Source organism: Manis pentadactyla, chromosome 8 (genome assembly GCF_030020395.1).
Source record: "Manis pentadactyla isolate mManPen7 chromosome 8, mManPen7.hap1, whole genome shotgun sequence".
In the NCBI taxonomy this organism is placed as follows: domain Eukaryota; kingdom Metazoa; phylum Chordata; class Mammalia; order Pholidota; family Manidae; genus Manis; species Manis pentadactyla.
Genome location: NC_080026.1, coordinates 135,376,527 through 135,392,905, shown reverse-complemented (window position 1 = coordinate 135,392,905; position 16,379 = coordinate 135,376,527). Strand labels below are relative to the sequence as shown.

The 16,379-nt window shown below is 45.8% G+C and overlaps 1 protein-coding gene across 1 annotated transcript in view; it reads left to right on the top strand.

The window, feature by feature from the left end:
• Positions 1-16,379, top strand: part of C8H10orf90 (chromosome 8 C10orf90 homolog) — a 216,830-nt gene that overhangs the window by 15,330 nt on the left and 185,121 nt on the right. The window contains exon 2 of the mRNA XM_036898997.2: positions 6,542-6,614. Coding sequence (XP_036754892.2) covers positions 6,542-6,614 — 73 coding nt within the window. The remainder of the gene's footprint in view (positions 1-6,541; positions 6,615-16,379) is intronic.

Below are 16,379 nucleotides of genomic sequence, written 5' to 3'. Positions count from 1 at the left end.
CACACCGGAACATGTCCTGTGATTGTGAGGTACCGCGATTCTTTTTATGTGCTTGATCCTAACCATAGTTTTCTATTCCCAAAGAGTGATGTTAATTGCCTGAGTTCTAATCTGGGCTCTTCCACTTGCTTGCTAGGTGTGCGTGATTTTGGGCAAGTTACTTAACCTCTCCATGTCTCCATCTCCACTTCTGTAAAATGGAAATAATAATTATATTTCTCTCCCAAAGTCCTTCTAGAATCCATGAGGTAATTGCCTGGCATGCAGTTGTGGGCCTGTCCGTAAAGTGAGCCTTCAGTGATAGCTCCTTGTGTGCGCCTAGGCTTGGAGCCTCTGGGAACAGAGGTGGAAAACAGAGTCTTACATTTTTCTTCCTGTTGTATGGCTTTGGTGAATTACTGTTGCCATTTTGCCATTCATTAAATAACATACTAATGGCTTAGACCCAAGGGAGACAAAAAAGGCTTGAAAGGGCTAAGTTAGGAGTCACTTCATGATCATACAAGAAATAGCTTAAGGCTGATCAGTCTCTCCCTGTGGTTAGTAAATGTTTCTGTTAGGAAAAGTATTTCTATATGTAGAAAGAGTTCATTTTTGTATGCTATTTCCATAAAATTTTATTTTTTACCGACTCAGTGGAAATCACAGTGGAAATCCATTGATGTTACCTGGTGTATCATAGGCATTTTCTCATGTGACCTCACGGTCTTTTCATTTAGCATGTATTTTCAAAGACATCTTATGGACCTGGTGCTGTCCTGCATGTTGCATTTACAACAATGAAGAAAGAACTTACTGTGTGGAGCTTGCATTTTAGTGCAAAGGAATGGGAAACAAATCAATAAATACAGGTCACAATGAACAAACCAGGAATGGAAGGAAACCACCTCAGTGTAATAAAAGCCATACATAAAAAACCCACAGTGGACATCATACTCACTGGTGAAAGAATGAAAGCTTTTCCTCTAAGTTCAGGAACAAGGCAAGGACTCCCCCTTTCACCATTTCTATTCAATATAGTACTAGAAGTCCTAACCAGAGCAATAAGGCAACAAAAAGAAAGAAAAGGCAGCCAAATGGTAATGCAAGAAGTAAAGCCATCTCTGTTCATAGATGATATGATCTTATATGTAGAAAACCCTAAAGATTCCAGAAAAACCTGTTAGAACTAATAAACAAATCAGAAAAATAGGATGCAAAGTCAACACACAAAGGTCAGTTGCATTTCTATACACTAACAATGAGCAATCTGAAAAGGAAATCATGAAAATAGTTATTTATACAGTAGCATAAAAAAATTAAAATTAAAATACTTAGTAATTAACTTAACCAAGGAGACGAAAGACTTGTGTGATGAAAACTGCAAAACCTTGGTGGAAGAAATTAAAGAAGACAAAAAGATAAATCGGAACATATCCCTTATTCATGGATTAGAAGACCTAATATTGTTAACATGTTAATTTAGCACTATCCAAAATTATCTTTTTTTTTGCAGCAATAGGAAAACTCATATTAAAATTCATATGTAATTTCAAGGATCCCCAAATAGCCAAAACAATCTGGAAAAAGGAGAACAAAGGTAGAAGATAACACTTTCTGATTTCAAAACTTACTACAAAGCTATGGTAAACAAAGCAGTGTGGTACTGGAATAAAGACAAATATATAGAAGAATAGAAAGTATAGAGATCCCCCAAATTAACCTTCTCATATACCCTTGAAATGATTTTTGACAAGAGTGCTGAGACCATTCATTCAAGGGGAAAAGGACAGACTTTTCAACAAACAATGTTGGGAAAATCGGACATCCACATGCAAAAGAAAGAAGCTGGACCCTTATCTAACACCACATACAAAAATTAAAATGGATCAAAGATCTAAATATAAGACCTAAAACTATAAAACTCTTATAAGAAAATATAGGGAGAAAGTTTCATGACAATGATTTCTTGGAAATGACACCAAAGGCATAGACAACAAAAGAAAAAATAGGCAAAGTAGACTTCATGAAAGCAAAATATTTTGTGCAGCAGAAGACAATATCAACAGAGTGAGAAGGCAGCCTTCAAAATGGGAGAAAATATTTGCAGTCATCTATCTTATAAGGGATTAATAACCAGGATATATAGAGAACTAAAACTCAAGAACAAATAAACAACTAAATTAAAAAATAGGCAAAGGACTTGAATGACCGTGTCTCCAAGAAAGACAAACAAATGGCCAATAAGCATGTGACAAGATGCTCACACTGCTAATCATTAGGAAAATGCAAATCAAATTATAATGGCCATAGATGGCTACTATAAACACAAAAACAAAAAATCAGAAAACAGCGGGTATTGGTGAGGATGTGGAGAAATTGAAATGCTTGTGCACTACTGGTGGGAATGTAAAGTAGTGTAGTCTCTGTGGAAAACAGTATGATGGCTCCTGAAAAAATTGAAAATAGAGTCACATTATGATCCACCAATTTCACTTCTGGGTATATACCACAAAGAACTGTAAGTGGGATTTCAAAAAGAGATATTTGTATACCCATGTTCATAGCAACATTATTCACAGTAGCTAAAACATAGAAGCAACTCAAATGTGTCCATGATGGATGAATGGACAAGCAAAATGTGGTATATACATGCAGTAGAATATTATTCAGTCCTAAAAAGGAAGGAAATTCTGACCCATGCACCAGCATGAACAAGCCTGGGGGTATTATGCTAAGTAGAAAAAGCCAGTCTCGAAAAGACAAATACTGCACATGATTCTACTTACATGAAGCACTAGAGAGTCAAAATCATAGAGACAAAAAGTAGAATGTTGGTTCCCACAAGCTGTAGGGAGGGGAAAAAGGGCAGTTACTGTTTAAGGAGTATAGAGGGTCAGTTTTATAAGATGAAGATAATTACGGAGATGGATGGTGGTAATGGTTGTACATTATGAATATATTCAACACCACTGAACTGTACACTTAAAATGATTATGATAGTACATTTTATGTTAAGTATATTTTACCATAATAAAAAGATTAAAATTAAAAAATATGTTGCACATTAGGTTTGGTAAGACATAGTTGCAAAATGTTACATCTTACGTAGGCAGCAACCAATTTTAGCTCATGAGTAAAGGCTCCAGAGACGAGACTAATCTAACATGTACACAGGACTAAGCTTTAGCACATAATGGAGCATAAGGCATTAACTCTTCTTGTTCAAAAATCACCAAAACTTCTGTCACTTAGGAATAATGTCCAAATTATTGTAGCATTTCAAGGCCACCCACGGTATGTTGCTACAATGTTCTGAGACTGTTGTGTGGACCATAAATATTGCTGTAATGTTGACGGCTGCATGAGAACACGTGCTCCAACCTGCAAAGCCATTCCCTGCTGTTGGGTATTTCGGACACGTCCCATGTTTTGCCAGTGTGGAACATACTGCAAAGAACTGTGAGTGTGGCTTTGACTCTATTTTGAGTCTGTTAGAAACCCAAGGCTTTTCAGCTGGGGAGAGACATCACCAGATTCGCTTTATGGAAAGATCAGTGGTGATGAAGTGGAGGGAGGGAGGTCTGGAATGAATTATGAAGCTGGGGTCTTGGCGAGAATCACGAGGGCTTCCATTAAGGCAGGGGGGAGAGGGAGGTGGAGATGGGATGGAGAGGAGGTGGCCAGCAGGAGTGCTGACAGACCACATCCACTGGAGTTGGCTGTGGGGTGGCCGCCGGACAGCCCAGGGACAGGGACTTCCTTGTGGGTCAGAGTGGCTCAGTCTGGACCCTGGTAAAATGAGGACTGTGGGGGGGAGAAGGTAGGGAGACCGGGCCACGTGCTCATCTCCTTCAAGAATGTTTGCTCTGAGGGGGAAGGTGAAAGGGAGGAAGGTAACGTGTGGGGGAGGGAGTTTGGTTTTGGTTTTAAGTTAAGAAAGATTTGGATGTGGTCAGACATACTGAAGAAGGCTAAGTTGAAGACTGAGGGGAGAACAGGGACCCTTGAGGGGTAGGATCCCCACGGCGATGGGAGAGCAGATCCCAAAGGGCACAGTGCCCGACTTCCTCTGGCAGAGAGGCTGTGCTTTCCTTAATTAACTAATTGATGGATTAATTTTCCCATCCTTTTCTTTTGACACATTTTTTGAAAGCCCACCATGTGCCTGGCCCTATCCCAGGAGCTAAGAATGCACTGGCAAGCACGGCAAAATAATTCTATGCTCAGAGGGGTGAGCGTCTAGGGGAGGAGCAGGCTTCAGTTGTAGAGTCACATGACTCAATGTGTGTTTACAAACCTGGATGAGGGTCTGAAGTAAAAACAATGCTTCTGCAGGAGCTAGTAAATCGAACCTAGTTTTGATAGCAGTGTCTGGAGAGGCACCCACAGGAGCTGGGCATGTCAGCCGAGGTCCAGGAAAGAGCGTGTGCACAGGCCCTGTGGTGGGGAACGAATTCACACCCAGGGGCATGTGGGAGGCTCCCAGAGTGCTTGGTACTTCGTTCTAAGCAACAAAAAGTGCTGCTGTTCTTCTGCACGACGGACTATGGTGAGCCACTAGCAGAGGGTAGAGCCAAAGCCAGTCTTTCCAGGAAGTCAGTGCTGGGGTGAGACCTGGGCTGATGGTAGCGATTCCCACACCTCCCTGTCACTGGGAATTCCTGGGTGAGTAGTGCCCAGAGTGAGGACAGGAGGGTTTGGGGCTTCGGAGAAGCCAATGTTTGCAGAGGGCCGTGGGGCCTAGTCGGCTGGCCGTCCACTGCCAGTTGCTAGGACCCCAGAGAGAAATCATTCTCAATCTAAGCCAGGGCACTTCAGTGTTTAACTTCACTGTGGGGCTGGGGCTCCTGACTAAGGACTGCGTGGTACCTCGGGGACCTGCTGGGTAAAAGTTAATTCTATGTCGTCATGTCCTGGGGAGATTAACTTGCTAGACTTGATAGAGTTACTTTTAAAAATACACATTAAATTTTTTCTCGGAAGACTCATACAAGTTAACAGCCTAGCAGAGAGGAAGCTTAAATCTGTGCTCGGCTGGAGTCTCCCTGCGCGCCCGCCCTCTCCCCCAAGACGGGCTCCAGGCCCACCTGCTCGGTTGCGTCTGAAGCTGCAGAGAGATAATGTGCTGCCTTTGCTGCACTGGGGATTCAAATGATTTCCACCCCCAAACCTAATGTTGCTGCAACTACATTTCCTTCCTGAAAAGTTTCCATGTTTTATCCAGTGTTCCCATGCTAAGTCTGTGGAAAGGACTGGATATAGTCCAAGTATAACCGGATATAGTCAAATAGTCAAACAACAATACTTAGTTAAAATAACAGTAACAATATTTGGAACACACTGGCTAAGAACGCGCTTTGGGTCCCACCAGCCTGGGCTGGGTCCTGGCTGTGCCACGCCCCAGTGAGCGGCCTCCGCCTCGGCCTTGACTTTCTCAGCTGCCACGCTGGGCCGAAAAAGCTGTGAACGTTCAATGACGTGATGTATGTGGAACCTGGAGCACAGAGTCCAGGACATATGAAGTCTCAGTAACAGCCAGCAGCTCTTCTTTTTCTTCTAATTAATAATTATGTTACTAATGGGCAGTCGTGAGTTAGGCCCAAAGCAGAGAAGCCCAGGGAGTAGCAGAAATGGTGTGGGACTATTTAATTCTTCCAAAATCTCCACCCAGCCATGGTGCAGACCCCACCTCCTTTATGCTGTCTTCTAAAACGGGTTGCACAGATGCCAGGGATAAGAAGAGGCCAAAATGGGGATTGAAAACTGCAAAGCTGAACTCAGCCTAGGGATTAAGAAGGCAGCTGAGGTTCAAATTAAGAGGTAGGCTCTGGTCATAGGAAAGTGTTGCCTCTTCAAATTATGCTGTGATTACAACAGTGTGGGTCAGAGAAGCTATTCTTCAGCTTTGGGAAAGGTCATGGGATACTCTGAGGGACAAAGGGCGTACCACAGACCGGTGTGGGGTGAGGGGCTCTGGAGTCTCATTGTAAGTTTATAAATCAGAGCCAAGAAAGGGCGTCACTCACAGCAAACTGCTTTCAGAATAAAGTTAAGAAAGCTTTGCCTTCTTGCAGAGAACACACAATAACCATACTTGTGGACAGCAGAATAATTTTGGATATATTCATCTTATTTTCATTGGGCTTTGAAACCTAATTCCTGAAATGTGATTGCTTGTGGTTAATCAATTTATCAATACTTCGAGAATGTCCAATTTTAGCTCACACCCATTAAGCACTATGATAGGATAGAAAAGAAATATTAGATGTGGTTCTCTGGTCTGCTAGAAAAATCCATGGCAAAATCTGGATTAGCTGATTACAGGTGGTCTCTGTCCCTGCCTCCTCCTCATTTTGAAATAATCAGAAACCTACCCTTTATTCATGGACAGAATTAACACAGGAGAACATGTCATTAGAATCTGGCATTCTTTCTTGGGAGATTGGAGAGGTTCTAGGGATGTTTCCTGATTTTGTTTAAATAGTGATGTACATTGCTGAAGATTATATAGCTGGCAAATAAAAATATAAAACTGGGAAGGTTTCTGTTTATCTTCCAGATCCACAGCCGGCTCTTCTCATCCCCCAAAGATCATTCTGCCTGGGAACAAAATGAACGTCTTTCAAACGAAGGTAAGGAACTGGGCTCTGACCCGGCAGCGTTCCCTTCTGAGCCTTTACTTTCTCTCTCTCCTTCATTTTTATTAATAATGAAATACGCTTTGGAGCCTAGTCCACCCCCACATATGAGGTGATAGCTTAGAGGCTCCGACAAGATTTGAAGCTGATTTGAATTTCTAAACACACAGTCTCTTTTAGACTGGCAGTCTCTGAAAAGGAAAACAGTGCAAAAGAAATCCTGGTTGCCTCAGGGAGCGCGTTCGGACCCCAGATGGCCGCAGGTGGCTGAGCGTGAGCGGGTTTCGGCCAGCCTGGTGCAGGGTTCCGCCGGGAATGAGTGATGGGACAAATACGGGACCTTCTCAGAATGGAGCGGGTGCAGTTTAAATATAGGCGTGTCATCTGTGCATTCATATATCATTTTTTTATGAAGCTTTCATTCATAGCCTTTATTCTGTAAAAATATTAGGTGATATGGTTACAGTTCATAACTTTTATTAAGTGTGAACATAAATGGTATGGAAACAAGCCTTTTCTCTTTCTTTCATGAGAAAATACATATGGATTTAGGTCACATTTTCTGAGGGTACTGTAATAAGACTACTGGATTAGTAGAATATTTCCTTCAGATATTTTAGCAAAAATAAATTCTAAAAGAATGTTTTCATGTAGCAAAGTTTATTTTTTAATCCTCACTTTAATTTTAATTCACAAATGTGGCACATGAGTTGGTATATATGAAAAATATGTATATGTGTGTGTGATTATACACACACACACTTATAGCTTCTCTTTTCATTACCACTTACCACCTGTCCGTGTCAAAGATATCAGGGACCTGAATTCCCTTCCATAGCTGACACAGTCAACCTAAGAAAAAAATATTATTTGAAAGAAGCTTCCGTAGTTAATCCTTTCTGGAGCCTGCAAGCATGGCTTACAGCTTATTCTTTCATAATGACAGATATTTTGTTTAGCGCCTTTAAAAACCTAGCCCAGAAATTGCCTATGGTAAGACTGTGAATCGGCTGAGAGAGACTTCCGGTGGCAAGCACAGCAGGCTGGGGGAGCACGTCCAGCCACTTGCCCCCCACCCCCACCCCATGGGGAGTTCAGGGACATTAAGAAGAATGCCGTCCTTCCTCAGAGCGCTCAGAGGTGGCTGTGAGAACAACGCAGCCCGGGCGACCTAGATGTGGACATGTCAGCTTCTTTTCCGTAGGACTAGCTCAGCTTGAAATGGGTCTAACCTGGCCCCTCTGCAGTGATCCTGCTCACAATGTACTTGGAGCAGTTTAATGACTTAGAAACCAAGTACGTGCTGGCCCTGAGGCCAGAGGTCAATGGCTCAGGCTGCAGGGAATGTGTCCACACAAGCCTGGGTGAGGAGGGAGACGCATATCCTGGCTTGCTTGCTTTTTAAATGTGTATTTGCTAAGTTCTAATTATGGAAGAACACTTTAGAAACAGACTTAAACTTTGATATCTTGGAAGAAGGCAAGCAGTTGTTAAAGAAAGTAATCATTCATGACACTTAAATAAAGAGGTTAAGGCAGATTTTATTCAGGGAGAGTACTACGATGGGTCTTGCAGTGGTGAGAGGCCCTAGACTCAACTCTGAATACAACAAACTCAAGTGAAAATTTGTAGCCAAGGGGCAGGGTGGGGTCAGGGGATAGAATTTTCTAAGAAGAAACACCAGGTGTAAGGGAGATTCGGACTAAATTGACTGACAGGTGGGGGATGAGAAATTTGATCAGATAACAAGGGTGGGGATTTTCCCTAAACTGACCTGGCAGGATTTGTGCTAAAATTGGACTAAATGGGCCCAGGACAGGACCCAAGGACTCTCTTGTCAGAATTCTCAGAGGAGCCTGACTCAGGTGGGGTCAAGGAGAGTCTCTCTCAGAGCCAGGACATGTGTGGGCACAGGGCGCCCCTGAGGCTGACTGGGGGGCTGCTCATCCTCTCTGCGTCTCCCTGCAAAGCGGTTTCCATCTGTTAAAGAGAACTGGGCCCTGGTTCAACATGGCAGGGCAGATTTTATTCAAGGTGCTGCAGTAGGGGAGAGAGACTTCAATACAGAATCGGGCTTGCCTCTGAATCCAGCAAGGGCAGAGGGGGATTCATAGCCAGAGGGAACAGTGAGGGTCTCAGTGGATGGAAAATTACTCGGAAAACTTGTTTAGATATCCAGTGGCAGAAGAGGAACTTTGGACGTCGAGGGTCAGGGAAATTCTTGTTTAACTGGCTCAGCAAGGTTCTCTCGAAAACTGGGCTCACTCAGATTGTTTGCTAATCCTGGGCCTCACAGGCCAACAATGGCAGGCCTAGGACAGGAAGAGGTCCAGAGGAACCTGGCTAAAGTTTGGTCATAGGGGTCCTGCCTCGCCTTTTCTATAGACATTGGCCTGAGAAGCCACCTGTGCCCTCTGGACGCTATGCCCTCGGGAAGGACAGGAGTTGGGTTCAGGAATCAGGCTCCCTGCCCCCACACTTGTGAGAAGGGCCCACAGGGATAGGCTCTTTCTCAATCCTCTTAGTAGCTTTGGGAAACCCAGAAAGCAGAGTTTAGGGTCAAACTCGGTGTTGCAAGGACCTAAAACACACTATCACAGACCAAAGGGAAACCACTGTAAGGAAACCAGTGAACTTCATGGATGGACAAACCACCAGGATGCAGGAGGCACAGAAACAAGGGCCTCCGTGGGCCTCGGCAGCAAGAACTTTGGCCTGGAGCTGTGCCAATGGGATTTGGGGTCTGACATTTGCTGCTCAGTCTCTCAGCCAACCTCAGGCCCCACCCTGACTCACCGATCTCAGGAGGCGAGGCCTAATACTAGAAACACGGCTTTTGAAGATCCAACCTATGGGTGCCTGGCTAGGGAGGCAGTTCTCCCAGAAGGAGCCCATGGGCTAGGCGGATCCCAAAGACGTAAGTTGGCCCATGGAATCTCAAGTTTGGGGGGGCCATAGAGGTCGTTTTGTTCCATTTCTTCCTGATGTCTGAAAGCCCTCTTGGTCATTCTCTGCAGATAGGCTGGCCAGCCTCATGACAGGCCGGGACAGGGGACTCACTGTACCTGAAGGTAGCTCATGACATGCTTATACAGCTGGAATTGTTAGGAAGCTTTTTGATCATGTTGAGCCAAAGTAAAATGACTTCATTCATTATTTTAAATCTGTATTGAGTACACAGAGAGAACCCATTAATGTTTTTAAACTGCCAGATTATGCGATCTGACCCACATTCCAGGAAGACAACTCCACTGCAATATTCCAAGCAGGAGATGATGCAGGGTAGGCAGGAGCAGGGGGTGCAGGGATCATCAGAACACTGCGAAATGACCACATTACCACAGGGGTTGACGTGAGGGGAAGTAATGATGTTTCTGGGTAGATAGTGCTGCCGTTACTGAGGTAGGGAAGTCAGGATCCAGGCTTATGGTCCAGAGAAGGCGCTGGTGGGAGGATCTTGAGTCTTGGGGTCTGACACTCGACCTGTGAGACGCCATCTGCCTTAGATCCTCGGATGTCCAGGGAGCATTGGCAGCAGGTGCTGAGATCAGGAGACAGGTCTGGGTTATTGAATGTGATGTGATCGCTATTTACAGATGGGTCGTATGAGAAGCCAGGAGCACAGCTGAGATGAGTGCAGGAGAGAATACGTGAGCTGGGACGAGGGTGAAGCCCCCGAACCTACAACACCCGTGGCGTGGGGTGGAGGAGGGGGCCGCCCTGGGAACCTCAGACCCGTGTCAGGGTTTGTTTTCTGAGTTGAGATATTTAGTGCCCGTGTTGCCTTTGCCCTCGATGAGCCCTTTTCTTTGGAAAAGCCTTTTCCACTCCCTCAAGTCTTATTTTGCTCTTGGACAGTGGTGGGTTAGGGTCCCCTGGTCCCTACCAGGCTGCCGTAAAATTCAGGGATGCGGGTGGGAGCCCTATTATAGAAGCTGGGTCAGTGGGGCGTTCAGGCCAGTCAGGCTTCAGAGCGCTCATGCAGGAAGCAGAGGTGAACAGTGCCTCTGGATTTCCACTTTTGCTTCCTTCATTTGCACGATGCAACTATCACTGCATCAGCCATTGGAAACTGCAGGACTGAGAAGGGCAGGCAGCTGAATTCTCAGTCAAATTGTCCTGTTGTCACGGCCTTTGAAATCCGTTGGGTTGTGTAAAATTTCAGTTTACTACGATTAATAGGGAATGAGCACTAAGAGAGGAAAAAAAGGAGGAAGGGTGATTGCTTCTGCCCAAACTCACATCTGTTTTCACAATCAGTGCAAGGTAGGAAATGCCTTTCAAATTTCCGTTGTGTGTGTTATAAAAAGACTCCATTTAACGTGCCCCCCATTGCTGTTACCTACCTGCAGGTGAGACTGCTTGATCTAAGGATTTAGATGATCAGGAAAGTTAGGTGCTTAGTTTAGCCCTTTCTGGAGAAATCAGTTATGGGAAATGTAGGTAGAGGGACTTGATGAAGGTCACTTGGAATTTTTCATTACTAATTCACTTGGTAATTAATAATGAAAAGGAAGGAAGGTGGGACAGCATGAAATTTTCTCCCTCCTGATCAATTAAGTCCGACCTTTACAACTGGCAGTTTTTAAAGGGTGGGTCTTTGATTGATGAGTGAGATGAAGTCATTATAGTTCAATTAAAACTTGAGGGCGATAGTTTCTTTATTCCAGCTGTTAGAAGAGCCGTGATTTGCTTAGAACATTATTTCACCAATTATTTTCAAAATTAGATTATGTACCAGGTGATGGGCAAAGACGAAGCTGTGATTTCAGTTTCATTAGTGCAGAGTCAAACAGCTGCCCCAGTAAAACACATGCCCTAGACCATGCTTCCAGGAGGGGTCGTTCTGTTTTTCCTTAAAAGCCATCCTGAGGCTGATATGAATTTCTTTCTTCTCTCTTGCAATGATGTCATTTTGTAATTGCAGTTTCTCTGTGAACAAGGCATAGCAGGGACACTGTATTTTTCTTTCAGTTTTCCCTGAAAAACCTGGTTTTTCTTAGGGCTTAATTGTTGGAGTTGAGATATGGGGATTCTGCTTTCGCACAGAAGCCACCTTAATCACACCGCATGCCACCAGCCTCCTTGGCAGAGAGCCCTCCCTGCCCATGAGAAGTCATCTATTGAACAATGCATAAGAGTATCTTTAATCAATGCAATTCTCTGGTCAAAATTACATCAGTCTAAGGGTGACGTATGAACTCGCGGGCACAGCTCTCGGTGCCACTCCCCCTCTGACCCTTCTGTTGCCTGTCTCTCCCCTTGCCCACAGACACGCTCCTGAAATCAGCTTCTGTATATTTCTGTTGTGAAAATCTTGCCTGACTCCACCTGCCTCCTTCCCAGGGGCTTCAGGTCTGGTTCGTCCCGCAGTTATCATCTTCCAGCATCGGCCTGCTTTCCCCTTGCAGACTTGCCTCTTTCCCTTCAGGACTCTGGACTTGGCGGGCAGGGACCTTACCTAACTCATCTCTGTGTTCCCAAGGCCAGGGACTGGTGCGTAAGGGTTCTTCATTAGCTCCAACAGCATGATTCGTCCAGAGGAGCTAAGTGGGGCTGATTCTGCATCTGAGGATCTCACTTGACCCTCCCAGGCAAGCCCACAGAGCAGACTGGGATTTGGATCATGTGACAGCCGTGGTAGCGTGTCAGGGAAAACATCTGCCTTTTTGGGTTTCTCCAAGATTCTTTTAAGTGCTTCTCATGACAGGTACCTGTGCTGTTACTCAGCTTCCTTTGTTGAGAGGGACAGAGGCATCCACCCAAGTGTCTCCAATGGAGAGAGAGAGGAAAGAACCATTTATTTCAGTTGTCTGAACATTAAAGAGACCCATTTGGGTTTTTGGTGTCTGGTTGCATAGAACATTATTGGAAAGAAATTAGACGGAGTTGCCTTCGTCATGGGGCGTGTGATAGTCCCTGTTTGCTCCCTAATGAGTAACCATTACGCTCATGTCTCTTCTTGAATTCTGCCTAGGGGCTGTCTTGATCTTGAGCCTCAATTTTGTTGCAATCATCCATAAATAGTGCCACAAGCATCTTTGTCTCCTGTATGAATTTCTGCCTCTACCTTCATCTTTGCCCATCACCTGGTACCTAATCTAATTTTAAAAATAATTGGTGAAATAATGTTCTAAGCAGAGAGCTCAGCTGAAGATTTCCCAGGCTGTGTAGCTTTGTGATGGAGAGAAATGCATCCAGCTGCATCTCACTGCTTCCTCTCAAAGACATGAGAGCTTAGTCACTGCCTCTTGTGCACTAAGGGATGAAAGGGCCTCATCCAGAGGGAAGGAAATCAGATGCTGGGTGGATGTGGGGTACTCTGACCAGGAGGGTCACTGTGTCTCGTTCTTAGGAAGGTGGGATGGGGAGAGCTACCCACAATTCCAGTGGGTTTTTCCCCAACACATGTGAGCCCTTCAACCTTGCCATGGGGGCCAGGGCAGGCATCTCTGGCATCTGTATCTTGACCTGAGCAAAAGGATTCTGTCTGAGGGGCAGGCATCCAGCATTGTGTTGGGCCTCCTGCTAAGGAGTCCTTACAAGCAATCCCTTTGCTTGAGCTATACCACCGTTCCCTCCCCCTAAGTCACCCGGACCCCCCCACATGTCCTGGGAAGCCATCCCTGATCTCAGGACCATCCCACCTCGGGCACCTGGACTCCCCCTCCTCTCCCCTATTGCACTTGTCACTGTCATGTTGCATTTATTTGTATTTGATGAATGAACATCTGCTCCTCGATCCAGACTGGAAGCTGCCCAAGAGCTTGGGTTTCGCTCTTGCCAGCCCCATGCCACATTGAGGGACTCCATGAGCACCTGTTGCAGGAATGAGCTGGCTGGTTGGAGGAAGGGTCTAAGTCACCTGTGGGGCCTGGGGGGCTTTGGGGACAGAGAATCAGGCACATCACTATGGCTGACATCAAAAAGATTGAGATGACACACAGAGATGCTAAGTATATTTCCCCTTCTGCCTTCTTTTCTTCCATGGCTCTGAATTGAGCCAACCTTCCCTTGCAACCTCGGTCTCCTCGATCTCCTTCCCTGATGCATCAACCTCTTCCCTGCGATGTTGCCTGGCCCTAGAGTCACTGCCCGTGCGACAGTGTGAATTGGGCTTCTACATTATTATTGGTGTGATTTTAGGCTGCTTTAAATAATTTAGAGGTTTATTGGTGTCTACTTCCTTATTAATTGTTAGTTGTATATCAAGAGCCCCCCAAGAGAAAAATAACACAAATAATCGCTGGAAGCCACACGCTCCTTCCAAAGGTTGTATATTATTGGGGAAGGATGCAAATAGAAGGAGCAGTCCCAAACCCTTGTGTGCCTGCTGTGCGGAACGCTACTTGTTTTGTGAAATATTGTCAATAAGACGTGGAGAGAACAGACTTGGTTAAGAGCTAAGTGGTATTTTTTTTTTGATAGCTTTTGTACCCGGCTGGCCATCTAAAGAAAAGAGCATATAAACCAAGACAACATAAATTGAAAGTGAAACACGGAATTAAATGTATTTTTGAAGCTTATTGTGTTATTTAATATAATGATCGTGTTAGTGTCAGCTTCTCAACACGAAAGGGCTATTTATCTGGCAACAGCACTGTGGCTGAACCAGACGGGTGAGGACACTGGGTAAAGCCGCTCCCAAACAAAGCAGACCCGTCTGCGCTTGTTGCTGACTTTACATCTCAGTGAAAATACCAAGTGCCGGCTGCAGGGATCATTCTTTCTTGTAAAGCATCTTCTTTTGAACAAATTCTCCCGACCTGTTTCCTTTCCGCTTGCTTCTCCAGAGTGGGTGTCTCTCTGTGGGTGTGGTTGCACGCTGACCACTGGCTCTTAGCCCAGGTGGTGAGCTGCAGTCGGCAGGCCCTGTGCCTGGGTGAGAGGGCTCGTCGTGGGCGTGGGAGGTCAGAACCGCCAGAAGAAGAGAATTAGGGCCGGCACCCCTTTCCACCTTCCAACGGAGTGTGAAGACCTCTTGTGTCCCAGTGAAAACTATTCCTGTGTGGGGTTAGGAGACAGGTAAGATCTGGCTTCTAGCTCAAAGGTGCCATTGTTCTCGAAAGGTCCTTACCTTCATGTCACATGACTACCTGGGGCACATGGGGAGACCTTCTGTTTATAAAACCTTCTGGAACATTCTCGCCTCCGACTGGTATATGACAGCACTGCTGTCTGAGCTCTGGGATGACGGGAGAGCTCCTGCTTCTGTGGTGAAGTTTGCTTTTCACAAACTACCCGGACCACAAAGGACTGAGTTTCCTTAAAGTGGTTCATGTTTTTAAATGGAACTCTTTTTAAAAATGGAACCTTATAGGAAGCCAATTTGTAAGACAGATCAAAGCAGAGGCGCTCTGGCTGAAGGGGCGGTGAGCCCTCATGCCCAGGTGGGCCCCCTCCCCGGGGACTTCTGAGAGTCCAGGTGTGTGTCAGAGCCTGATCCGAAAACCACCCTCCACAGGACTGGCAGGAAGGCACAGACCGTCTGAATACAAACTGACTGCTTTCTCCTGGGTCACCGGGGCATCGCGTAGTTAGCCGTGGAACGAGCAGGTCATCGCAGCGGGCAGGCCACGCTCCCCGAGACGGCCCGGCGCCCTTGCCGATCCGCGCTCCCGTTCCTGATCCCGGTCCTTCTAGGGCTCTCGGGAATGCGATCATCTTGGCGCCTGGGAGCGGGGCTGAGGCTGCACGTTCTCAAAGGCGGGGGGCGGTCACCGGCACCCCCGTGCGGGGAGAGGAGGCAGGAAGGTGCTCTGCGTTTTAACCCGAAGATGGGATGAAGCAGGAGTCCATAACGGGACTGTGCTTTTACAATTCCTGTCCTTTTCCAGAATTAAATAGCTTTAGTTTAATGACCGTCAGCTCATGGCTTCTTTTAGAGCTTTCATACGCGCCCTGGCAGGACACCAGCTACTTACTCAACTCTGAATGTGGCTTTCTCTAATGTCTTGTGTGTGCTTTGATTTGTTCTTTTTATGGGACTTGGGGGACACTCCACGAGGGTTGTTAGACACTGGGGCAGGCAGCCTGGGGAGGCTGGCCAAGCCCTGTTCCTGAGCTTTGAAATCAGCAGTGCTGGGCGTCAGTGACGTCTCTTCCAGAAAGCTCTGCTCCGTGACCAGGTCGGGCAGCATGGGTGCTGGGCCTGCGGTGCTCTGAGCATGAAGTAAAACTTGGATCAGAGGATAATGTTCCTGCCCTTGGAGACAAGATTGGAGTCAGCATTCTGGGCTGAAACTTGGAGGCTTTGGGAAATCCCAGCTCCCGCACTGTCCACTCTTCAACACTGAACAGTTTTCACTGAGCTCTGTGAGACTCAGTTTCACCATTTGTAAATAAGGGATGATAATACCTTCATTGCTTTGTTGTTCTGAGCAGTGATTATAATAGACACAAAACACTAATTCTAACCATTTCTAAACATTTCTTTTATTGTGGTAAGAACACTTAGCATGAGCTCTACCCTCTTTGCCAATTTTATGTCTATTGTGGTCAAGTACAGATACAATGTCGTACAGCGGATCTCTGGGGGTAGTCAGGCCACCCCTGGCCTGTGCTTCTAAGCACTTGAGCAGGTGTCTGCTGACCTCCTTGCCCTGTGTGCTACCCCATTGCAGGCAGACCAGCAAAATTCGTGCCTCAGGGGTCTCCAGGCAATGACTAGAGAAATGATGGAAATGCCCTTGTAGCCTGGACACTGTCCCCTCCCAGGCAGGGTTCATCACGTGGGTGGCAGTGGTGGCGGTAACATCG